Raw genomic sequence first — 26,280 nt, 5'->3', positions numbered from 1 at the left:
TTCTATTTCAGGTTCTTTCTTTTCCTTTGCCTCCCTGTTTCCTTTCTATTATCCTGGTTTCTGTAGTTATGTCTGGTTTCATACTTATTTATCAGAGTCTGGTTCTAGGATCCACATATGAGGGAGAACATATGTCGATTTTTTTTCTGAGCCAGTCAGACTGGCTAAGATCAAGAGAACAAATGATACCAAATTTTGGAGAGGATGTGGGGAAAGGGGAACACTCATCCACTGCTGGTGGGGCTGCAAACTTGTTCAACACCTATGGAAAGCAGTGTGGAGAACTCTTAAAAAAACTACAAACGAACCTACCATTTGACCCAGTTCTACCACTCCTTGACATATACCCAAAGAACTCATCGTATTGCAAAGACACTTGTACATCCATGTTTGTTGCTGCTCTTTTTACAATAGCTAAGAGATGATAGCACCCTAAGTATCCCTCAATTGACAGTGGATAATGAAAGTGTGTTTCATTTATACGATGGAGTTTTACTCAGCAGTAAAGAAAGATGAAATCATGAAATTTGCAGGTAAATGGATGGAACTAGAAACTGTTATACTAAGTGAAGTAACTCAACTATATATTTTTAAAACTTCCTAAATCACAGTAGAGTAACAAACTGTGGAACTAGAGACAAGCAGGAACAAGGTTTATCATAGGAATACAAGGATGCTTTAACAGTAGAAAATGATTTAGTGAAATGTATTCTAACAAGCATACTTTGTCCACACATGTATAAAAATCACTTGCTCAAATTCAACACCTGTTAATGATAACAACAAAACACTCTAAATATAAAATAAGGTTTTTAATGTGATTGACCTTGTTTTCAAAATTAATGTGAAGAAACAAGGATCAAAAATAGCTGATGCAATAGTTCAGTTGATAAAGTAGTTCCCTTGCAAGCATGAGGATTGCATTTGATCAAAACCACACATGGAAAAATTAAAATAAAGACCAGGTGTAGGCTCACGCACTTATAATCTCAGTGACAGTCAGATCCCTAGAGCTTTCTGGCCACCCAGTCTAGCCTAAATTTTGTGAGTTCCAGGCAAGTAAGAGACATTGTCTCAGAAACAAGGGGGACAAACTGAGCAATGACACCTGAGGTCAACCTCTGGCCTCCACATACACATGCATACATATGCACAAGGACCCACATACACATGTATACACACATACATACACCTAGTGAGATCCTATTTCAAGATAAAATTTTAATATAAAGAAAAGGCACAAAAAAAGCCCTTAGATATGTATAGGAGAAGTGTGTAAGAATATTCATTGCAACTTAAAATGAAATATCAAGTACAAATTAACTGTCCACTAACAAAATAAGGGATCAATATATTGTGTATTTACCTATTCTAGAATACCATTTAGCAATTGTAGTTAATAAACACTCCCAATAAATGTCAAAATATGCTGGGAAAAATCAGGCTGCATATTGACATATCATAATCCCATTTGCATAAAATGTTACAGCACATACATAGTATTATGCAATATTCATGAACCTGTATGTATAGCAAAATATACAGCCTTTATGGAAATGATCATTTATAATTTATGATAAGGATTGTGTTGGTGGAAGGGGAGAAAATGAAACCAGGGAGTGATAAAGGGCCATTGGTTTTATATGTCCCATTTTCTTTAAACACTTGATAAATATATCAAGAAGTATAGGTATAATATTCCTGCCCATGTTTTATCTACTTGCTGAAAATTTAATATTGAAAAAGAATTTCTGAATAAGCAGTAAGTCAAAGATGAAATCAAAAGAGTAATTTTAACAGCGCTTGTGGCACTGGGCCACAAAACCTGGCAGCACACACCTTTAATCCCAGCACTGGGGAAACAGAGTCAAGCAGATCGCTGTAAAATGAAAGCCTGCCAGGTCTATATATCGCGTTCCAGGCCGGCTGGGGCTACAAGAAGACCCTGTCTCAAAAGAAAAAGAAAAAGACTTTGTGGCACAAGTCCGTGAAGCAGGAGGACAGCCTGAGCTACTGGGTAAGACTCATCTCAAAACAAGCAAATAAAATTCATTTGATCTTGAGCTTTCCTTGTTGAAAGTTTTCAATTACTTCTTCGGTCTTTTTGTTATTGATCTGTTCAAATTTTTTAATTTCTTCATGATTCAGTCTTGGAAAGCTGGTTGGTTTTTTTTCTAGGTACTTACCCATTTTCTTTAGGTAATCTGAGTTTTGGGAAATCATATATATCAGTTAAAGGGAAAATCTTCTACATAGCAAAGGAAACAGTCAACAATACAAAAAGGCAATCCATGGAGATGACATATCTGAAAAGTGGTTAATAGCTAAGATATTTACTAAGAACTCTTTTTTTAAATATTTTATTATTTTTATTTTATGTGTATGAGTGTATTGTCTGCATGTATTTGAGTGCACCCGTGTCATGCAGTGCCATGGAGGTCAGAAGAGGGCTTTGGATTCCCCTGGAACTGGTGCTAAAGAGAGTTCTTACCCACCATGTGAGTGCTGGGAATCAAACCCGGGTCCTCTGCAAGAGCAGTCAGTGCTCTTAACCACTGAGCCATCTCTCCAGCCCCTATAAAGAACTCTTATGGGCTGAGAATAGAGATCAGTTGGAAGACTGCTTGCCTAACATCCACAAGGCCTGGGGTTCAATTCCTAGTGTCACATAAATCCAGTGTGGTGGCATGCCTGTAATCCCAGCTTTCAGGAAGTGGAGGCAATGAAATCAGAAGTTCAAGGTCATCCTTGGCTACATGAAACCATTGCAGAAAGAAAGGAGAAGAGGAGGAGGAGGAGGAGGAGGAGGAAGAAGAGGGGGGGAGGAGGGGGAGGAAAAAGGAAGAGGAAGAGAAAGAAGGAGGAGGAAGAGGAGTTGAATAAGAAAAAGAAAGAAGAAAAGAAGAATTCTTATACTAGCTGAAAAACATCTGGATTTTTTAAATAAATATGCAAGGGGCCTGAACAGACATTTCTACATTTAAGACTTAATCTCTTAATAACCATCATTATATGTAATAACCATCAGGTATATTGAAAAGCTCAACATCACTAATGCAATATTATCACTATGGGATACTATTTCATACCTTTGAGACTGCTGTTTTCAAAAAAGACCATACATTGCCAAAGGTATATAGGACTGGACTGTAGAATGTAATGTTGATGGGAATGTTGGTGGGAACTATCTCCATCCTCCCTTCCCCTAGCACTGAGATTACAGGCTAGTTTCATCTTACCTGGCTGTCAGTGGATAATGGAGATCCAAACTCAGGTCCTCATGTTTGAGCAACAGGCAGTTTGCTGACTGACCCATCTCCCCAGGTCTCTACTCCTTTCCTGCCTTTTTGCTCCACTTCACTTCTCCTTCCATCTCTTCTCCTTCTGTCTTGAGAGGCATGAGTAGCCAGAGCTGCTTTAGGGGAAGAACGTGCCAACTACAAAGCCTTACCTCTACTGTCCCTCACAGAAGACTTCCTCCAAACATTGGAGTCTGCTTGTTAGAAGAAAACAAATTTCCAGCATTTGTACACTGGATACATTAAACAGTTAGTAGAAATTTTGCTTATACATGGAAGTTCTATTGATGCTAGCTGGCCAGCAAATTACCACTGAGCCTAAAGAAGTGAAAAAGAGGGCCAGATAGATGGTTCAAGTTGGTAAGAGCACTTGCTGCCCAAACATGAGTTTGGATCCCCACACCCATGTAAAAGCTGGGTGTTGCAGCTTACACTGATAACCTCAGTACCAGGGGTGGAGATAGAAGAGTGAGGGGAGAGGAGACAGCAGGCTCATTGGTCACCCAGTCTAGCCAGTTGGTGAGCTCCAGGTTCAAGAAGACACTGTCTCAAAAACTAAGATGGAGGGGCTGCAGACATGGCTCAGTGGTTAAAAGCACTGGCTGCTCTTACAGAGGACATAGGTTCAATTCCCAGCACCCACGTGGTGGCTTACAACTCTCTGTAACTCCAGTTTCAGGGGAATCCAATGCCCTCTTCTAACGTCTGCAGGCATTGAGTGACATAAGTGTACTTACATGCAGGAAATATACTCATACACATAAAATAAAATTAACAGATAAAAATTTTAAATATTAAATAATATAATTAAATTTGTTCTTAACTTTTTTAATAGAATCATATATTTGGAATATTACTTGTAATATGATGATTATTTCTAGCACCTTTTATTATTAGATGTCTCTCTATGATAGAATTCTCACCCCATAGGTACCACCTATGATAGACTCAGAAATTCTACATAACTATATGTAAAAGATTCAAATTTTAAGGCTTGAACTGGGGGAGGAAATCGGTCAGTACTGTAAGAGAATGCAAAGGGTCAGCTCTCCATAATAAGTCCTAGAGATCTACCATACTAAATAGTGCCTATAGTGAACAGAGCTATCCTGTGCTTTTAAAATGTTGCTAAAAGGCTATATCTTAAGTGTTCTTACCGTACATAATAAAGAGGACAAGAGGAAAGTTTGGGCAGTGATGGATGTGTTTATGGCATAGATTGTGATAATGGTTTCACAAGAGTGTACTTACCTCTGCGTTTAGCAAGCTGTATACATTAAATATATATAGCTTTTTGTTTGTCAATCATACTTTAATAAGGTGGAGCTGTTTTTAAACCTTTTTTGAATTATACATTTAGTATGCTAAAAATTTCAGACAATCTAAATGGATATTAAATGAAAAAGCTCTTATACACTGTGTCCAAGTCCAGCTCCCCAGAGATCCATTACAAAAAAATTCCCACACTCCTAGATGTCCCACACAGACAAAGAATGCAGTAAAAGAACTTCTTAATTCTTTTCCTTAGAAATGGGTTTCCAAGTTTCTGGAGGGTTTTGTCCAGACTTGGTATATAGTACAGTTTTCTATTTCAGTCCAAAGCTATAATGCAAAATCTTCAGACTTGGCATCAAATTTAAACCAAATCACAAGAACAAGACCTCAAGGCTGGGAAAACAGATCAGTGGGTAAAGTGCTTTCCTTGCAAGCACAAGGACCCAAGTTCAATCCCCAGAGCCTACATTTAAAAAGAGTCAGATATGACTATGCACATGTATATTTGTAATCCCAGCACTGGGGAAGTGGAGTCGGGTGGATCCCTGGGACTTGTTGGCCAGTCAGCCTAGACTATTTGGCGAATTCCAGGCCAGTGCGAGACTATGTCTGAGAAAAATCAAGGTGGACAGCACCTGAGGAATGACAGCCAAGGTTGTTTTCTGACTTCCACAATACATATAAACACATGCGCATCTGTACAGACCAGCAGACACACATAGAGACACACACATGCACATACACAGAGACAAAAACTTCAAGGGAACTACAATAAAGAGAACAAAGATGTGTCTTCCACTAAAATTTTTGAAGAAAGTCAGGAGAGAATAGAGTCCATGTAATAAGTTTCAAGGCTTGAGACTTTTACAACAGATAGAAACAAGCATATGACATGTAACTAGTATGTGATATTGTGTTAGGAAAGGAGAGCAACTGCATGTAGATAATAATTTTGGCCAAAAGTAAATGAAATCTAAAATAAATTGATTTATATATACATATATATGATTGATATATATATATACCCACACATATATATGCACACAAACACATATATATATGCACACACATATATGCACACATATATACACACACATATATATGCACACACACATATATGCACACATACACATATATACACACACACATATATACACACACATATGCACACACACATATATATGCACACACACACACATACATATATATATTCACACACATATATATGCACACACACATATATATGCATACACACATATATATGCACACACACATATATATGCACACACACATACATATATATGCACACACATTTAACCACTCAACTAGCTCTCCAGCCCCGAGTCAAGTGTGTGTGTGTATCACACACACACACACACACATACATACACACACACACATATATATGCACACACACATATATATGCACACACACATATATATAAGCACACACACACACACACATATATATATATATGCACACTCATACTTGGCTGGGGATGAATAGCAGAGGTAGATTACTTGCCTAGCATATGGAAAGGTCTTGGTTCAATCTCCAGAACCACAAAACAAGTCCATACCTACAATTGTTACTTTCTTCACTGATCTAAAAATTTAGCCAGAGTTGAAGTACTGTAAGATGTTACCTACTTAATCTATTTTTTAATCAGCCTTGTTGACATAATATTGGTAAAAATTTCAGATAAAAGTTTCATTAAGAGCTGGGCATGGTGGTATATGCCTTTAATCCCAGCAATCTAGAGGCAGAGGCAGGCAAATCTCTGTGAGATTGAGGTCAGCCTCGTCTACATAGAAATTCCAGGCCATTTGTGGTTACAGGTAGACCCTGTCTCAAGACGACAAAAAAAAAAAAAACCTCAAGAATGTGATGTCATCAGCCCAACGCGTTTAGTATTTCTCTGAACAGAGATTTATCATACTCTTTCCCCCCTTAAACTCATAATTGTGAACCACTCATAAAGAAAATGTCTCCTTTGTCTTTTAGGCCCTTCTGACCTATAAGACTGACCCAGCCATGAGAAAAATGTTGAATCATCTGTATTTCTACATTATGCCCGTGTTTAATGTTGATGGATACCATTTCAGCTGGACTCATGTAAGTTGCTCTTCCTATCCAATGAAAAGGGGACTGAGCAAGTTAGAACACAGTGATGAGCCAGGAAAGGAGTTTGCTGGCCAGCCCACTAAGGAATTTCAGAAATGCAAGAGGCCTTAGCTTTATCCTCAGTCAGAGCACCAGTCTTTTAGATTTTGTTTGTGTAGTTTGCTTTTGCTTAAGATTTCACAGAAAAAAAGATTTCTCCTTCCCAATAAATTATGAAAAATCACTCATTTCTCCTAACCCATTCAATTTTGCCTATAAAGAAATAAGGCCAAGGGGTATAGGAAAGGGTAATAGAGAGCAGGGGTTAAAAATGGCCAAAATATATTACATACATGTATGAAATTACCAAAGGAAAAAAAATGAGGCAAACAGACATCAGAGATAGAACAATGGTGGCAGAAAGCAGAGCATAAGGCTGGATCTCCAGGGCTATTCCAGGCCTCTGTCTTCTCTCAGGCTGGTCTGTGCATGGAGAAACTCACCCTACAGTGACTTTACTGACTGAGCAACTAAAATGCATGTGAATATTCTTTTATGATGTTTAACTATCAATTTTTTGATGTTTTAATTATTAATTTGATGCAACCTGGAATCACCTGGAAAGGGTCTTAATGAGGAATTATTTAGATCAGGTTGGCCAGGGAGCATGTCTGTTAGGGGTTGTCCTTGCTTGTGAATATAAGAAACCCAGACCATTGTGGGTGGCACTGTTTCATGGGCTGGGCCATGGAGTATGTAAGAGAAGAGAAAGCTGGCTGCATACTAAGCAGGCAAGCAAGAATACCTTTATTCTCTCTCTTCTCTGTGGATGTAATGTGACTCACTGCTTGACTTTCTGCCTTGACTTCCCTGAAATGATGGGCCTCAGATCTGAAATTGTGAACCAAAAAAACCCCTTTATCCTCAAAGTTGTCTTTCGTCTGGGCATTTTATCACAGCAACAGAAATAAAACTAGAACACCTTTTACATATTTTTCTCTCTGCCTGTTTGTTTTGATTGTGTCTAGGATCGATTCTGGAGAAAAACAAGGTCAAGGAACTCTAGGTTTCGCTGCCGTGGAGTTGATGCCAATCGCAACTGGAAAGTGAAATGGTGTGGTAAGTGTGGACTGATTGGGACTCAGAACCAAAGACCCCACAGGTACCACTCTGCAAAATGAGAGCCAGGCAGGACTCTAGCAGGAGACTGATGCTTTTATGTATGTGAAAACCTAATAAAGACATGGATAAAGGCTGGAGGGACAGCTTTGATGGGGAGCATTTGTCTAGCATATGTGAGGCTCTGGGTTGGTTCTCAAGCACAATAAACAAACAAGCAAACAAGTAAATAAATAAATGAAATGGAAAAAAAGGAAAGAAAGGCATGGGTAGGTATGTTATAGCTATAATTTACAAAAGAAAATGAAAGAGTACTTTTTTAATATATAAAAAAGTTCAAAGACTTAACTCTGTCAACCTAATCCTGAAAGCTGAAAAGTTAAACACAGATGTAAGAGCAGAAAACTGAGGAATACTTGCCATTCATGAAGCTAAAACGGGAACCCATGGTTTGTGGTATAAACCTGGTTCATTGTTTTCATACTTCTCATCAGATCAACACTGACCCTGATTCCATCCGTCTGTAGTGTAGTGGCCAAAGCTGGCCTGTCTATGGCTAGATTCTATCAACCTGTCAACCATGCCTTTATTGGGCATTCACACCAGAAATGGATTCCTCTGCATTCATTCAATACTTACTTTTCATGTAGACAGAGAGTGTTGTTTTAAGAAAGGATGCTTTTCACAGAATAAAGAGGCAGGCAGGTATTGGGGTGGAGAGGGATAGAAAACCCATTAGTTAGTATACTTGCAGCAAAAACAGGAGAAGAATTGTGAAAATGGCATTGTACTGCACTCTTCCTGTGCAGAATCGGTAATTAACTCTTTTAAAATAGAGACCATTGAAATTCCCTCATTCTACCATGATTTGGAGCTGTATTAACTGCCACTACCCCCATCCACCAGTGTCAGAATAACAGTGTGGGCTCGGACGCTTCCATGGGTCCTTCCAGGTACCAGACCTCAATCAGTCAGAACCGGTGAATAAGAACATAGAATAGCTGAAAAAACATATAACCCCAAATTATTACAGACATGGTTGGATTCTGCTCAGTGATTTATATGATTTTCTTTAATGTGTGAAATTATCCTATTTCATGAGATTCTTGCAGGGTTTAAAGAACTTATACATATAGAATGCCCAAGCCACTTCCAAGCTCCATACAGTGATCCAAATACCAGTGACCCTCTTTCCCTACATGTTGAATGGAGTCAATTAGCCTCTGAACAAGCCAACTGGTGAAACAGCTTCATTTCTTCATGTGATAATGAGAAATCATATTAATGTATGAGTGCTTAAATTTATGGGGAAGAGGAAGCACCACATGAGTACTATGTACTATTATACATGACTTTTAATATTTAGAAATTCTTTCCTCCAAACTAGACTAAGATAATATGTTCATATAACCTCTCTGTCTGAGTGTTTGCACCCTCCTTCCAAACTTAACCTTCAGTGCAGTAGCATTAAGAGAAGGGGCCTTTTGGAGGTGAATATTACATCATGAGGACAGAACCTCAGTAACAGAATAGTGCCCTTATAAAAGAGGTCAAGGGAGCTTGATTCCCCTCCTACCATGTGAAGACAGCTATAAGGCTGCATCTGTGAGTAAAGGAGTCCTCACCAGATGTTGAAATGTCTGACACCTTGATCTTGAACTTTCTCCCCTCCAGGACTTTGAGCAATAAATTTCTGTTGTTTATAAATTATCCAATTTAGGGTATTTTGCTATAACAACCAAAATATACTAAGATACTCCTTTAATCCACTGATTATTTTTAAAGATTTATTTATTGGTGTGTCTCTGTCTGTGTTTGCACATATGTGTGTGAGTGTACACTCCTAGGTGCACAATGAGGCTAGAAGAGGACACTGGATGTCTTTCTAACTCTCCCCCTAGTCCTTTGAGGCAGGGTCTCTCCATGAAGCTGGAGTTCGTGTTTTCTTGGCTAGGCTGGAAGCTAGCAAACCCCAGCAATCCCTCTCCACTCTTCTTGGAACTGGGCTCCTCACATGGGTGCTGGAATCTGAACTCTGGTCCTCATAACTGCTCAGCAAGTCAAGTGCTCTTAACTGCTTAGCCATTTCTCCAGCCTCCACTATTTTTTAAAATTCCATTTTCTTTGTGGGGGAAGGGAGACATTATCACTGTCACAATTACATGGGTGTTTCACTAATTACCAAGTTCCTGCATCCATGTGTATATCAGTCACATGCCACAATCATCTCATTAGAACAGACAGAATGGAAAACTGAGCTGAGTAACCATAGCAGGCAGCCAGCTCTGCCTGTGTAAAGTTAGACTGCTGTTTATATCCAGTTACAGGGACGTGCCTTGCTGCTCTTTGTTCTTTCCTAACCCAGCATGTTTCCTTCGTGCATATTCCTTCTTTGATTTCTGAGTTTCCATAGCAGTCCCTACTAGACGTCCTTTGATTTTCCACATTTTTGAATCATTCAAATTTTTCCTGTGATTTAACACTCAGGACATACAAAAGATTATGTCGAACTTCACTTGCAAAAAGACCTTGAAAAGACAAGTAAGTATAAGAGGTGTGCAAATTCAGGCAGCCTATCTAGGACCATTTATCAGCCCTGGGTCTCCACAGTGAATTCACTTGTTCTGATGGACAAGCACATGGGGTCTGCCTCCCTCACAGCTTCAGGTCTACCCCCACAACTGTGTGCATGGTCAGTGAGACAGTGAACCATGCTGAGGGAGCCACTGTTAGATCAGGGATGTTAAGGAAGCACGAGTTCCCCTGAGTAAGCTCCAAATGAACACCCATAACTCAAATGCCCAGGACCAGTGAAAACAGTAGAGTCAACATCGAACTAAAAATACAAGTGTTTCTTTTTCCTTAAGTCAGTGAGTCTCAGACATAAAGAACAGAACATAAAACTGCTTCTTACTGTGGAAACCCTGAAGAACCCCATATGGCAGTAGTGTGGAACAGTCCCATATGAAGAATCCCATATGGCACTGGTGTGGAACAAACAGCTTAGAGCAAACATGTGGAGCAGGTATTAGTCACTTTTCTGTTGCTGTGATAGAAACACTGACCCAAGCAACTTATAGAAGGAAGAATTTATTTGAGCTTACAGTTCCAGGGGAGTTACAGTCCATCATGGCAGGTAGGCATGGTGGCTGGAGGTGGCTGGAGCAGGAGCAGCAGAAGCTAAACTCTCACATCATCACATAGGCACAGGAAGCATGAGCTTGACTGGAGATCTGACAAAGCTTAAGCATTCTCTAAGCCCAACCCCAGTGACGTGCTTCCTCCAGGATAGCCACACCTTCTAAAGCCTCCCAAAACATCGCCATCATCTGGGGACAAAATGTTCAAATACTTGAAGCCTATGGGGGACATTTTCATTCAAACCACCACACCTTTCCAGTACTGCACAGCTCCCTAGGGGCACCTTCAAGCCACAAAATGAATACTGTGGCTCTGAAAGTCCAGCAAAGGACACAAGTCAGAGCAGTGCTACAAACTGGGAGTAAATACGTGCATTTTATTCATGCGTTTGCCAAAGTTAATTGGGCAGGTTACTTTCTGCTAATCACTGTGCGTTTTTCTTTCTTCTCTCTTTGGACTGTACTGTGAGCACTGGTCTTTCTAAATTGGAACAAATCCAGAGGAAAGGCAAAGCTTAGACCCCAGAACACCCAAGAGTTCCTAAACTTTACTATTTAGAAAAACTTACAGAATAGAACATGTTTTCAAATTTTATTTCTAACAAGGAACTTGTGTATATAATACAGAGACTTGTGACTATAATATAGCAACTTGTATCTATAATAAATAGATTCACATATATAATACAGGGACTTGTGTCTATAATATAGGGACTTGCATTTATAATACAAAGACTTGTATCTATAAGGTAGGAGCTTGTATCTATAATACAGGGACTCATATATCTAATAAAGGGATATATCTATAATATAGGAACATATCTATATTTTGTATCAAAATATAAAAGAGCTCTCTCTGCTCAACAATGAGACAAGCCAATTTTTAAAAACCTACAAAAGGGACTGGAGAGATAGCTCAGAGGTTAAGAGCACCAATTGTTCTTGCAGAGGACAGGGGTTCCATTCCCAGTACCCACGTGGTGGCTAACAACTGTCTGTAACTCCAGTTCCAGGTGATCTGATACCCTCTTCTGACCTCCATGGTCATTGCATGACATAGGTGCACTTACATACACTCATACAGATGAAATAATAATCATAAATAAAATATTAAAAAACACAGAAAAAGATTTAAACAGGTATTTCTTCAAAGGTTCTCAAAGGAAATAAATACCTCAATAGATGCTCAATAACACTTATCAAAAATACAGCAGGATACAGCCTCATACCCACTAAGATGATTATAATGAAATAGTAATACATGTTGGTGAGAGTAGAAAAAATCTTGGAAGACTCAAACCTGCTTGTGAGCTGTGAAATGAGTCACAGCTTGGTGATTCCTCAGAAATTAGGCATCTAACTCCGTATGACATAGCAATTCTGCTCCTACATAAATACTCAAGAGAAATGAAAATGTTCGTTACATAATGACCTGCAAGTAAATGTTCATAACAGTAGTACTGGCAGTAGCCAAAACGGGTAAAAGCCTAATCTCTAGCAACTAATGACTGGATAACCAAAATACTGCCAGGGAGGAGGGAAGTACTCCCTGTGAGCATTCTTGAGTGTAGCTGGGACAGACTCCTGTAACAAAGGACAGATTAATAAAAGGAATTCAAGCACGTTTATCAGCACAAGAGGCTCACATTGCACAGAAGAAATGCCAAGCAAAAGTAACTCAGAACAGTGGCTTAGAACTCCAGTTCATGCAGCACCACCCACCAAGAACAATATATTTTAGAGAAGTACTACCATGGATGTTAAGCTAGCAGCATGTTAAGTGTCATAAGTGAGAAATGAACACGTTTTCTCTCATATGCAGAATATACATATATATACATATACATACATATATATACATATAAGAATGAAAGGGAGACTATGTAGGGGAAGGAAGGGAACCTCCAAAGAGAGGAGAAGGGATGTAGGGGATACAGAGGGGTATGTATGAACAACCTACAGTGATACATGCATGAAAACATCATAATGAAACCTACTCTTTTTTTATACCGAATTTAAAAGCGAACTGGAAAAAAAAGAATGAAACAAAGGAAAGCAGCTGCTTCTCACAGAGGTGGGAAGGTAGAGAGAAGGAAGCCAGTAGTAAGCACAAGTGGGTTTGTAAGGTTTGCTATGTACATTCCTTTGCCATGGACTCCCAAAAATAAAGCTCTACAGGCATCTCCAGTGATAGATTTCTGTCATTTCTGGAGGAGAAGGGAGGGATACATCTTTACAAATTTATTTTGAGCAAACAGGAAGAAAGAAGGAGAGCTTTTCTGCACCTCTCCTTAACTGTCTTTAACTCAGCAATCCTTCAGATTTGGTAGAGACATATTTTGGTCTCGTGCCATAATGGGATATAATTTGGCCATAAAAAGGAATAAATCACTGATATATGCTTCAATAAAGATGAACACTGAAAACACTGTGCTAAGTAAAATAAACCAATCATAAAGGACTATTGTGAATATTCATTTATATGAAATGTCCAGAACAGGCAAATCACAGGGACAGAGAACAGATAGGCAACTGCCAAAGACTGGCCTGAGTAGAGAATGGGGAATAAGTCTCAGCTGATAAAGGGCTTTATTTTGGAGTGATTAAAATGTTTTAGAATCTGACAGTGGTAGTGATTGTAAATATATATATATATATATATGCAGGGCGGCTCGGGCCAGCTGTGGGAGGCTCTCCCTTTCTTCGTGGGTCGTTGGCCACCGGCCCACGAGGGCAGGGAGAGTAGAAGTGGCAAACGGGGTCAGAATGGCCAGTGCCTTCCGGGGAGGCTGGTCCCAGGCTCAGTGAAACAGCAGTGATACAGCCCCAGACACAGTGAAACAGCTCCGTTTATTCAGTGGGAGAACTAGAGAATTTATAGTGTGGAGGCAGTAGCAAAAGCCTCAGTTGATAGGTGCTCATAGTATGCTTTATTTACATGTGGTAGTGGGCTTCTGTCTTCCAGACTATCAGGCAATGCCTGATCATCATATAGAAAAAAACTGGTAGTTTCTATGCCAGAGGTCATGTTTCAGATAAGGCATCTGTGTTTGGCCACACTTCAAGGTGAGCCAGGAAGAGAGCAGGAGGCCCCCTGCTGGAAAGGGGAGTTTCTCCATTTGGCACCGAGCCCCTCAGGGCTATCCGGACATGGAGAAACTACAACCCTAACAGCAGGGTTTCCCAACATATATATACATATATATTTAAATGGGGTTGCATCCCAATTCCCCATCAGCAATTTGGGTAACCTCTTCAGAGGATGATGTGATAAAAATAAGAGCTAAGAATTGTCTGACCCGTTAAGGTAAAAAGATCCCAAAGAAAAGTAGCCAGTTTCCTCGCTAAAAGTCAAAATGTCCTTGGGCCTCTTAGCAGCATACTCTGTTCCAAAGGCCAAAGATATCAAAAGTATTTGGGAGCTCTTATCTAATCCCTAAAAGATTTTAGGGTCACCTCTTCAGAGGGGGGACTGTTAGAGTAGCATAAAGCTCCATTAAAAAAAAAAGAAAGTACATGAAGTTGTCAGGAAAAAGTGATGTGGAGATATGGGAGGAGTTGGAGGGGAGGGAGTGGCTGTGGATTTGATCAAAACACCTTATATGCATGCATGAAATTCTCAGTAACTTTTTTAAGTTAAAAAAAATAGAAGAAAAATTGGGGTTGGAGAGAAGGCTCAGTGGTTAAGAGCACTAGCTGCTCTTGCAGAGGATGTGGGTCTGGTTCCCAGCACCTACATAATGTCTAACAACCATCTATAACTTCAGTTCCAGGGATCAATACCCTCTTCTGACCTCTGTGGGCATTGCACAACATGGTGCAAATAAACATGCAGGCAATACACTCATACACATAAAATAAAAATAATAATACTTTTGGTCTTTTTGAAACAGGGTTTCTCTATAGTCCCAGCTGTCCTGGAACTCACTATGTAGACCAGGCTGGCTTTAAACTCAAAGATCCACCTGCCTCTGTCTTCCAAGTGCTGGGACTACACCTGGCAAGCATAAATAATATTTTTAAATTGAATTGTACATTGTTAAATGGTGAATTTTATAGTATGTGATTTATAGATATTATAAAAATAAGCAAGGAATGAAGGTCTTTTAAAAGATTTTTTTAATTTCCATTTAGGAGCATTTTGGTGTTTATTTAAATATAGTCTCTCTTTGGAATACTCATTTACCTAATACTATAAACTTACATGTACAATGAAGAAAACAGCATTTATATATATCCTCTATCAAAAAAAAAAAAAAAGGAGGACCTGCTTTGGATGTGCAGATATTTTGATAGATGATCTGAGGTGAAGAGAGAAACCACTACATGCTGTTGGCCTCTAGCCAAAGCCTGTGAAATAACAATAGGAGGCCACTGGCTTCCTAAGAGGCTGATTCCTCCAGCTCTAGGGCTTTTGTTTGCAGAGAACTGTTCTGCGAACCTAAGCAGACTGCTCTGAAAATATAAGGAATTTCAGAGGCTAAATCTAGGACAAGAAGGGGGGAGGGGGAGGTAGTAAGTAACATTGCTAGATTGTCTATAGAGGGAATTGGGGATTTTAATCAAATCTCCTTGGGAAGGATATAAATTCTCTTTAGTGTTTTGTAGCAGTGGCCATTAGAGGTGTCCAGTGTGACTTCAAATTTGTGGAATTGGCTCTGCCCTGGGGGCCTAAGGAAGTGCTGCTTTGGGCCTCAAGGGAAACTGAGGGAGAGAAATAATCCACAGGAAACACTCAAGGTAAACTGAGGCCTGGAACACACAGCAGGAATGTGCTGCCTCCTGAGACAGAGGCTTTCCATCACTGGAGACTTATAGAGAAGATCTGGATAGCTTTGGTTGAGAATGATGTGCAAATAAGAATAGACATCAGTGAGATGGTAGAACTTGGCCTTTAGGATTCCTGTCCCCTCTAGGGATGCTTCTAACATATAACATTAAGCTTATTTGAGATCAAAACAAAAATAATCATGCATCTTCTATGCCCAAAGTGCTATAAATTGTATCAGAAAGTCCTGAAAGAATTAATGAGCTCACATCTGATTTTCATGGAATTATTTGGGAACTGGAGAAATATTAACGTGAAAAAACTCTGTTGGCTGAGCTTCTTCTTTGCTTTATTATTGATTTCATGTGAAAAGGTGTCACCTAACATCTGTGAAAGTCAGAGAAATTTTAAAATTAGAGAGTCAATGAACTAAATATGATGCCTACTTGTGCTTTTTATTAAAGGAGTTAAGAACCCACAGTTGGCAAGATGGTTCAGTAGGTAAGGGCACTTGCTACCAAGCCTGATGATCTGAGTTCCATCCCTGAGTCCCACATGGTGGAAGAAGAAAACCAATCCCCAGAAGTTGTCCTCTGACTTCCACATGTGTGCCATGGCGCACGCTTGCCTACACACCACATGCACACACAAAATAGAGAAAATGTAATTATATACATTATATATTAAATATATATATGTTATGCTTTCTTCTACATTCTCTGGAATTACCTATGCACTCATGAGAAAGACACAGGTGGCAAAATTGTCACTTGCAAACACCACTCTGTTCATTAATTTTGTTTATGTAGAAGCAGAGTTAGATGAGGAGTCATAGGAAGCTAACCAAAAGTTCTATCTTAAGGCTTTATTGAGAAACTTATTTAGAATAATTTTTCCTACTTGTATTGTGTATGTTCATTGAGTTCTATAAAGATGCAATGGAACCTCAGTGCTGCGTGAAATTATCATGGGATTATTCCATTCCATTCAGCTATAACCAATACAAAAGAAATATTCTTTGTTCTAATATATACATATATACGAATTTCTAGAACTTTGGAAATTGACATCATAAGAGGTTTGCCAGCTGTTGTTATTGATGTATGGCTAGCACTTATTAAGGGTACCTTGTGTGCTAAAGGCATAACATGAATATCATATCCTTGGTAGATATTATCCCTATTGAAATAATTAAGAAAGAATTGGGAAACTTGCTTCAAAGTACCCACAAACTGAGTTACATTGGCTACCACCAATGTCCCCATTTGTAACCACAGGTCTGACTCTCTAGGATCAATTTGCCATGAATAGTCACTCTTACTCCAGTGTATACAGAGTTAAATAATGTGTGGCTGCAGAGGAATACTTTAGATAGCAAAAGAGTAGAGGGCTGTTCCGTCCAAAATTCTGAAATATGGGTGGTGGTTTGAATGAGAAATGTCCCCCACATGTGCAAATGCTTGAACACTTGGCTCCCAGTTGGTGGCAGTATTAGGGGGAGATCACAGAACGTTTAGGAGGTGCAGCCTTGCTGGAGGAAATACATCACTGGGAGTGGGCTCTGAGAGCTCAAAGCCTCACCCCGCTTGCGGTTTACTCTGCTTTGTGTTTGTGGCTGAAGATGTGATCCCTGAGCTTTTGGCTCCAGCTGCTGTGCCTTAGGCTTCCTGCCATGCCTTCCCACCACGATGGACTCATCCCTCTGGAATTGTAAGCTGAAATAAACTGTCTTCTACAAGTTGCCTTCGACTATGGTGTTTTATCACAGCAACAGAAAAGTAACTTACACAACACACAAGAGAGAGATAGTGTAGATGTATGGTAAGAAGTAAAAAATGAAGATCTCCCCCAGATGCTACAACTGCACATGGGCCATAGTCCACAGTTTTAGTTTAGAGGTTCACGTGAAGTCAGCAACATTGTGACAAATTCTTCAAGGAGGCTTTTTTTCCCCCAGCCAAAGCTTAATGCTTTTCCATTCCTACAGATATTTATCTAGCCCACACTTGCATCAAAAGTATCATATACTTCAAGGACTTGTGCCTGCTTCCTGTACCTTGAGGACTTGAATCCCAGTCCCCTGCTTCCCCAACATATCCAGTGAAGTGAGCCTGTGAGTGGGGGGTCAGCAAACAACCCACCCATGTCTCAGCTCTTCTCTAGGATGTTTCTGAGACCTTCACTCCATATTTAAATTGATTTCTTGATCATTTAAATGTGTTTATAACAGGAGTTTTTATCAACACACCACAATTCTGTCATATTGCCAGAAAATTCAGCTATTATTTTTGACATAAAGGCAGTTTGAATTAATAGTGTCCCTACATCTTATTGATTGTTGTAGAGCCCTCTATCATCACCATAATCATGTCTAAGACAGTCTCCTCTACCTCTCATCATATAGCTTATACCAGTGTCTGGCCACTTTCTTTTTTGCTGCCTCCCTCCAAGTAACACTATCTTAAAAATAATAATATCAGAGTTTCAAGAGAAAAACATGTAACTTGGGGCTGGAGAGATGGCTCAGTAGTTCTGAAGAAGACCTAAATTTGGTTACCAGCACTCACACTGGATGGCTCATATTGCCTATAGCTTGAACTCCATGGCATCCAACACCCTTCTTCTGGCCTCTGCAGGCACATGCACACACGTGGCACACAATCAGACAAACACACACACACACACCTACACATAAAAAATCTTTTTTGACATTTACCACTCTTTTTTGAAACGTGGTCTCTTAGCTCCAAAGAATAGCCCTGTTGGCATCTGGGGGAGAGCTGACAGTGAATGTTGCTACTTAGGAAGAAGTGTGTTATTGATATTTCTATTTTCCTTGTTTAATGTATTTTTCTCTGAAGTTTCTTTTGGAATGAAGTCTTTAGTGCATGCTGCAGACAGGCATGCTTTGTCCATCCCAACCTCTCTCTAGTATGTCTTCTATATTGCTGAGGCCAAAAAAGTGGACTTCACATCCTAGATCCCTTAAGCTAGGGACATGGATGCAATTTAGGTTCCACCAGCTTAGAGCCCTGTAACAGGAAATGTGGAAGGAAGACAGAGGTCATGTTCCTGTGGTTTCAATGACCCTTACTGTCGAACTCCAAAGTGGAATGTGTGATATATGAGATGCAGCTTCCCATCGCAATCTCGCCCTGAAATATGCTGTTTCCTATCTCCCTTCTTGAAATCATCCAAGAAGTTTCAAGATAGAGGACCCCTCCTCCACCGTGATTCCAAGTGACACTCACTACATTACTTTAAAAGAAATCCTTCTGCCTAAACTAGCCATAATGTATTCTGTGCTCTTTCATGAAAACATGACCAGTAGAGAATCTTCCATGAACATTTCATTTCCCAGTTCTTGTCTATGACCTTAATGGAGCATTGGATTGACATACAGCTTCACTTCTCTTTGACTTTGTGTTCTGGTTACTGCTATCCCTCCTTTCCCTTACTCCATCACCCTCTACCAAGTTAAGTTGTCCTTTCAAAATAATTCACCTTTTAGAAACACTAGGACTATCACCATTAGTAGTAGCATTCCTTGGCTAGAAAATAGATTGTTAATTCTTTTCAGTGCTTCTCTGACTAACTCATCAAACTTAAGCAGATTTCTGAAAACTTCATTCTTCACAAGCAAAACTACAAAGAAAAAGTTGTGTTTCTGAAGTTTAAAGAGAAAACAAAAAACTTCCATTTTCTTTTCTTATTCACACAGAATTTTTCCAGCTAATACATCACTAAAAAAAAGAGGTATTTTATCTTTTATGAAGTTGCTCCTTTTTTTCTAATCTAGCTGCTGATTATATGCAAACATCATTTGGCCTCCCTATTTTATATTTTACAGTCCTCATTCATGACATGCCCAGATGCTTTTCAAAATGAACTTTTCATGAACACAGCTTATAAATAATGTTTAGTACTAATTATTTGTGGTATACACAAAATGTTTGTTTCTATCACCATTCATGTGGGTAAATATGTAAGTAATAACATCCATTCTGACATTATGAATAATGTCTTTGCTGAAGTTTTTAATAGAAGGATGGAAAAGTTTCAAAACAGTTGAAAACAGTTTAGTTTGAAAGTCACTGAAGAAAGCAACATATAAAAGCTATATTTTTAATGGAGGCACAGAGTGATGGCAGTTTGCTCTTGGGACCCTGGGCTCATTTGGAACTTGGAATTAGTTTTTAAGCCCAGTAATTTTACTGCTTTAGCAGGTAACTCTTCCATGCTGCTCAGGCTCTGACAGGCCTCAACTCTTGCCCTGAGCATGACAGTAAGTTTTTTCAAACCTCGTGTCTACTAACCCTTTTCCTGCCGTAACAGCTGCTTTTTAGTACTATTACATGTCCGATTGCATCAAAAACAATCCACATCTTTCTAATAGCCCTTCTCCTGTCACATCACTTGCATTTGGAAAGTCATGATAATTTTACACTTTTTGTAACACTTGATAAGCATTGCAGCATTATGCTTCCCCCAGATTACCATTATTGAATACTTTCCTCATTTTCAGATCTCCAATTCCCTTTTATATTCTTATTTTTAATCTCCACTCTTTCTGAAATAATTTATCTGCTATTAAAAAAAAAACCCTCAGTTGGTGTAATCCCAGCACAATACTTAGGAATTTAAAGCAGAAGGATCATGAATTCTAGGCCAGCCTAGGCTACATAGTGATCCTGTCTCAAAACATCAAAAAACATGTTTTTTTAGATTTGGTAGTATGCTCCTATAGTTTCAGCACTTGGGAGACTAAGGCAGGAGGATTATAAATTCAAGGCCAGTATAAGCTACCAACAAACAAAAAAAGCCCCAAAACAATAGTAAGAATCAATACTCTGTACAATGAACACACACAGTGAAATTCTTAAAGAATCCCTTGATTTATTCTTACATGCAGTTATAGGCAAACAATGGTATCCTTTTCATCTACCATTTTTGTAATTGTTTTTTAAAAGTTGTAATATGCTGACTAGTGACGAGAGATGAGAGCAGTCACTGAGCCTTCATGTTGTCTTCCAAAACTATGCAGAACTCTAGTGAAAGAGAAATCAAAAACGTTTTCTTTTGTTAAACCTCTCCCACCCTAAGGAGAGTCCTGGCTTAGGGATTTACTTGGCGGCCTTGGTAAAGGCACGATGAACCCACAGGATCATCAGCTCAAGCCTTGTGAGCACACTCCAAGGTGGCCTGACCCTCGCCCCATGTTGCCCCACCCAGTGAATTCCCCATTTCTTTGTTCTCACTGTACAAAGCCTGCCCAGTCCCTCATCAATGATGGCTGGCCTCACCTTTAAAGTGATTGGCTATGGTGGCACTCATGGAGCTGGTGATTGGTACCTATTCCCTATAAAGCCTGCTGCACTTCCTAATGAACTTTAGATCTGTGTCACAGAACCTGGTCTCCAGTGTCTGCATGTTGTCGGACTGACACCGTCGCCTCACCCACCATCCCGAGGACCCCCAATATTGCAACACCACCCAAGGCTCAGGGACTATTGCAGGAGAGGGGGAAGAAAGGTTATAAGAGCCAGGGAGGAGGTGCATGACTATATGGAAACAGAGTCCTACAAGCTCCTGGGAACCTGCTTATGTGATTCTATGGCAATGGTGTCAGCATACACAAGTCCCATGCAAACTCAGGCAGACAACAACCTAGTACAGAACTGGGAAAAGAGCAAACCTCAATCTTATCTGAAGGAATGTTGGCAACTGATTGCTGCTGGATGATGAAGAAGAGTTCATCATCCTAAAACAAGGGACTCTAGAGAGGCTGACTAGACTTAGTGGACAGACTTGCACTGGGGAATGTCTAGGGACACCGACAATCCAGTGGGCCTGACAGGGATGAGCAAGTATATAGGCTCCACTGGGGGTGTGGGGCTGTGAGAGGGTGTCAGTGGTGACAGGGGTATGAATATGATTGAGAGTTTTTGAGCTGTTCTGTATGAAATACAAAAAAAAATTTATTTAAAAAAACCTGGGAAAAATAAAGAATTCTACTTATCTTTTAAAAAAGTATGATTTAGATTTTTAATGTAAAAAATATTTTCTTTCATAACATGGGGGAAAAAAATCAAATACATTTTCTATAGAAATCCCCTCAGAGGTTATCAGATCCGTGACTGAATTCATTTGTTCATTTTCTCAGTTGCTATTGATTGAGCTGATTATAGAGAAAACAACAATGAATAAAACAAGTCAAGTCGGACTGTGGTAGATCAGGAAATCATAGCCAGAAAAATTATGAGAGAATCCAAGAAGTGGGTGGGTATGCTGTCATAGGCAGCAGAGAGAAATCCACTCTGATGACACTTGAGAATGAAGAGGTGAGGGAAAGAGCCATGCAGGCAGCTGGAACAGTGGTGTAGTCTCCAGGCTAGAAGCACCTATAGAGTGCTTCTGACAGATCACGTGAGGCTGAATGGCTGAGGGGGCTCAAGGAGTGCAAGATAAATCCAGAGAAAGAGTCAGAACAAGGTAATGTAGTCTGTCGCATAGCAAGGACTTCCAATTCTGCTCTGATGGCATGAGAAACAACCAGAAGGTTCTGAAGTGAGAAGCAACACGAACTGACTTTTTGAGAGAACATGCTGGTTCTGGATACCAAATATATTTTTTAAAATAGATATTTGGATTCGAGTCATATTTTCTCATTTGAAGACATTGTTTTCAAAATATAATAAAAAGCCTAACTTAAGAATATGACTACATTTTTAGACAAATGTGGCATATAACAGTGTGAATATTAAATGTAAATAAATCTTCACTGCATAAAGAATTAAGTGGTTTTTTTTTTTAAATAGAACTAAGCAACTTAGAGCCTACCAATTTTAATGTTAATCTAACCAAAAAGATTCTCACAGGAACATTCAGATTAACATTTAACCAAATATTACCTGGACACCATAGCCTAGCCAAATTGGCTCATAAAAATTACCCATCACAGATACACTGTTAGAAATATATGTGGATATGGTTGAGACACTCAATAAGGTCAGAAAAGTCTTCATAGAGGAAATTGCAGTAGATTTGAATATTAGAAATACATTTGTCAAGAGGACATTCCAGAAACACATGGATGCCTGAAGAATAGTACCTAAGATAGGACAGGATGGAGTGAGAACAGCAAGAGACCCTGCAAGGCTAGGCAAAGGGAGAGAGGATGTGCCCAAGGCATGCACGCATGCCCAATATGTCAAGTGCCTGTGCCATGCCAAGCTTTGCAGCTTTCAGTCTAGAAGTCATTATGTTCAAACTAGCATTATAAGTATATGAGGTTATGTCACAGAGGAAGTCACGAAAAATCATAGCACACCCTCAGGGTTTATCAGTTCCACTGAAAGAGTTTGAAAGGAGAATTATTTTTTTGTCAAAACAAACCTAAATATATAATTGAGTGAAATGTGTAATTCACATAAATTTTGAAGATAGAACGGAGATTTCAAGGAAACTCTGAGCCTGTAGTCTGTGGTGGCTTTGCCTGTTACAGGTATTTGGGTAGAGGTGTTTGACAAATGCTGGGTAATTGAGAACCTGTGCTAATCAGCGCTATGTTTTTTAGCAAGTACTGAGTTGAGTTTATAAAGAGAGCATTATTTTAGCTAATATTTTCTGAGCGCTCAGCCCACAGTGGTGTTGTTCCCTTTGCTCTTCCTATGGCAAGACAGTGTATCGTGGCAGGAGCACACAGTGAAGCAAAACCACTCACCTCACGGCCTGCAAGCGAAAGGACAGGACAGGAGCCCTACAGTGCCTCTCAAGGGCGTAGAGTCCCCTAGGTCCCACCTCGTCTCGGTTCTACCACCTCCCAATTTTCCGTGGACTACAAGCCTCAGGACATAGGCCTTTAGGGGACATTTACCTAAGCCATAGCAGAGCCTTTAAAGTTTTCTCAAGCTGGAAGAAAATGACTGATCTTTAAGTGTCACTTCAGCAGGAGTGTCAGCCAAAGATGTCAGGAAGATACAGCAGGACTATAATCCAAGAGGTGAGGTAATTGTGCACAGAAAGGAAAGGTACACACAAGAGATGGTAACATTCACCAAGACACCAGACAGATGGAAAAGAGGAAGCTCAGAGGGAGAGGGAGGTGTTCGAGCCGACTCCATTTCTGTTTGAAGTTACAGGTGGACAAAGGTATCAACTAACAATATTTGCCACCTAGTGGGGGAGGACTTGCTGAAAACCAAACCCCAGGTTTTGAGCACTGGGTGGGAGGTTTTTATGGTAATTGAGGGAAAGAAATGTAATGAGTTGCTGGATATAGACCTGGAGTTTTGAAAAGGTCTGGTCTGAACAACAAGGCTCATGACTCCTCAGCACAAAGTGGGTGGGGGAAGATTTGCAGGAGGATCAGTTGCTAGGTTCCCATGAACAGAGAGAAGACACAAAGCACAGCTTTGGTCTAAAGTCTAATCTTTCCATTTTGAAAATTCAATATAGGGAAACAGGAAAGGTAATGACACCAAAATGGATAAAATGTTCTACAAATAATTTTTTAAAGCTTATGATACAAAATCGAGTCATTGCTGAGTATGGTGGCATATTCTATAATTTGAATACTTCGAAGGCTGAAACAGGAGAATCATGAGTTCAAGGCCAGCCTGGGCTACATAGCAAGACTTTGTCTCAGAAAAAAAAAATGAAAATGGATCTACTGTATATAACTTTTTTCATTCTGGTTACAACTCTACCAATCATAAAATATGAGTCCACATATTGAACATATTGAAAACCTACCGAAATGCTGGAATTGGCATTGTTTGTTTCATATTCTTTTAAGCGCTTTCTAAAGTTAATTTTAGAATTCTGCCTTAAGAATCAAATTTTCCTTTAGTAATACATATTCTGCATCCGTTTTTCTCATACAACCTATAAGTGGTTAGCTGAATGCCCAATCAAGTTGCATGATTTTTGCTTTGTTTTGGGTTTTTGAGGCAAGATCTCATATAACCCCTGCTGACCTTGAAACCTCTATTCAGCCAAGGATGAGCTGGAACTCCTAATACTCCTTCTATCTCCTGAGTGATAGGATTATAGGCCTGTGTCACCAAACTTGAATTAAAGTGCATTAATTTTTAAAAGATGTCTATATTGAAATGCACCCTAGAGATAAATACCATTTAAGAGCCTGTAACCACTTAGGCCACCTGGCTATGCCACGCTGACAATTTAGCAAAATTATATAGAGCCATAAGACTCAATACGTAAATATTTATCAAGCACCTATAATGGTTCATCTTTATTACTAAGTTGACTGGATTTGGAATAACCTAAGAAACACTCTTGTGGGTGTGGATGTGTCTGTGAGAGTGTTAATAGAGAAGTTTGCCTGAAGAAGGGAGACCCATCCTGAATGTGGGAGACACCATCCCGTGGTCTAGGGTCCCAGACTGAATAAAAAGGTAAAATAGGAAGAGACCAGCTGAGCATCAGCATTCCTATGTATCTACATCCTGATCTACCCCAGTGTAAGCAAGCTCCTGCCCTGCCACCATAAGCTAAAGCTACTTGACCACGCCTTCCCTGCCACCATGGACTGGACCCTCAAACTGCACTTCTTTAAGTTGCTTCTTTGGAGTATTTAGTCACAACCTCAAGAAAAGTAACAGATATAACATCTAATATATGCAACACTCTGCGTGAACACTGTTTTAAAATGCTGCTTCAGCCGCCAGGCGTGGTAGTACATGCCTTTAATCACAACACTCAGGAGGCAGAGGCAGGCAGATCTCTGTGAGTTCAAGGCCAGCCTGGTCTACATAGCGAGTTCCAGGACAGCTGGGGCTACAGGGAGACCCTGTCTCAAAAAGACTCCCCCCGCAAAAAATGCTGCTTCAATGTTCAGATCAAGGAAATAGTTTCTAATTTTATTCTTTGAGTATAGTTTTCCATCTATTTATGTGCAAAATGACATATAAAAACAGCTCTTTCTGGCAATTTAACATGAACCTACAGATACTCTTATTTTACAGCACAGCTCTATGTATGAAAGAGGGAGTAGAATAAAATTTGAAGAGTTTGGAAATGTTCTAGTTTGTTTCTTTGCTGCCATGATAAAACACTGACAAAAAACAATTTGGAGGAGGAAAGGGTTTACTTGGCTTATAGCTTACAGTCCATCATCAAAGGAATCCAAGACAGAAACTCAAGGCAAGACCTTGCAGGTAGGACCTGAAGCAGAGAGGAACACTGCTGACTGGCTTGCTCCCTTGGAATGCTCACCTAGCTTTCTTTTCTTATAGCCCAGCACCACCTGCTCAGGAATAGTGCCAACCACAGTGGGCTGGGCCCTCCTACATCAGTCAACAATCAAGAAAATGCTCCATAGACATGCCCGCAGGCCAATCTGATGGAGGAAATTCCTCAACTGAGGTTCCCTCTTCCAGGGTAACTCCAATTGAAGAATTTAATCTATCAGATTGGCCTATGGGTATGCCTGTGGGATGTTTTCTTGATTGACAAAGACTAACCAGCATAGGAGAAATAGCAATATGACACATTGAGATTACTAAATGAGTCCAATTTCTCTGCAAAGATATTTGGCAGTGTTTACCACAT

The 26,280-nt window shown here is 39.7% G+C and overlaps 1 protein-coding gene across 1 annotated transcript in view; it reads left to right on the top strand.

Annotated features, from left to right (window-relative positions):
* Window positions 1-26,280, top strand: part of Cpa6 (carboxypeptidase A6) — a 339,815-nt gene that overhangs the window by 253,443 nt on the left and 60,092 nt on the right. The window contains exons 7-8 of the mRNA XM_008854783.2: window positions 6,580-6,690; window positions 7,707-7,797. Of these exons, the coding sequence (XP_008853005.1) occupies window positions 6,580-6,690; window positions 7,707-7,797 (202 nt within the window). The remainder of the gene's footprint in view (window positions 1-6,579; window positions 6,691-7,706; window positions 7,798-26,280) is intronic.

Source organism: Nannospalax galili, unplaced genomic scaffold (genome assembly GCF_000622305.1).
Source record: "Nannospalax galili isolate Female #2095 unplaced genomic scaffold, S.galili_v1.0 scaffold247, whole genome shotgun sequence".
In the NCBI taxonomy this organism is placed as follows: domain Eukaryota; kingdom Metazoa; phylum Chordata; class Mammalia; order Rodentia; family Spalacidae; genus Nannospalax; species Nannospalax galili.
Note: the sequence above shows the minus strand (reverse complement) of the source record. Positions and strands in the feature narration are given on the sequence as shown.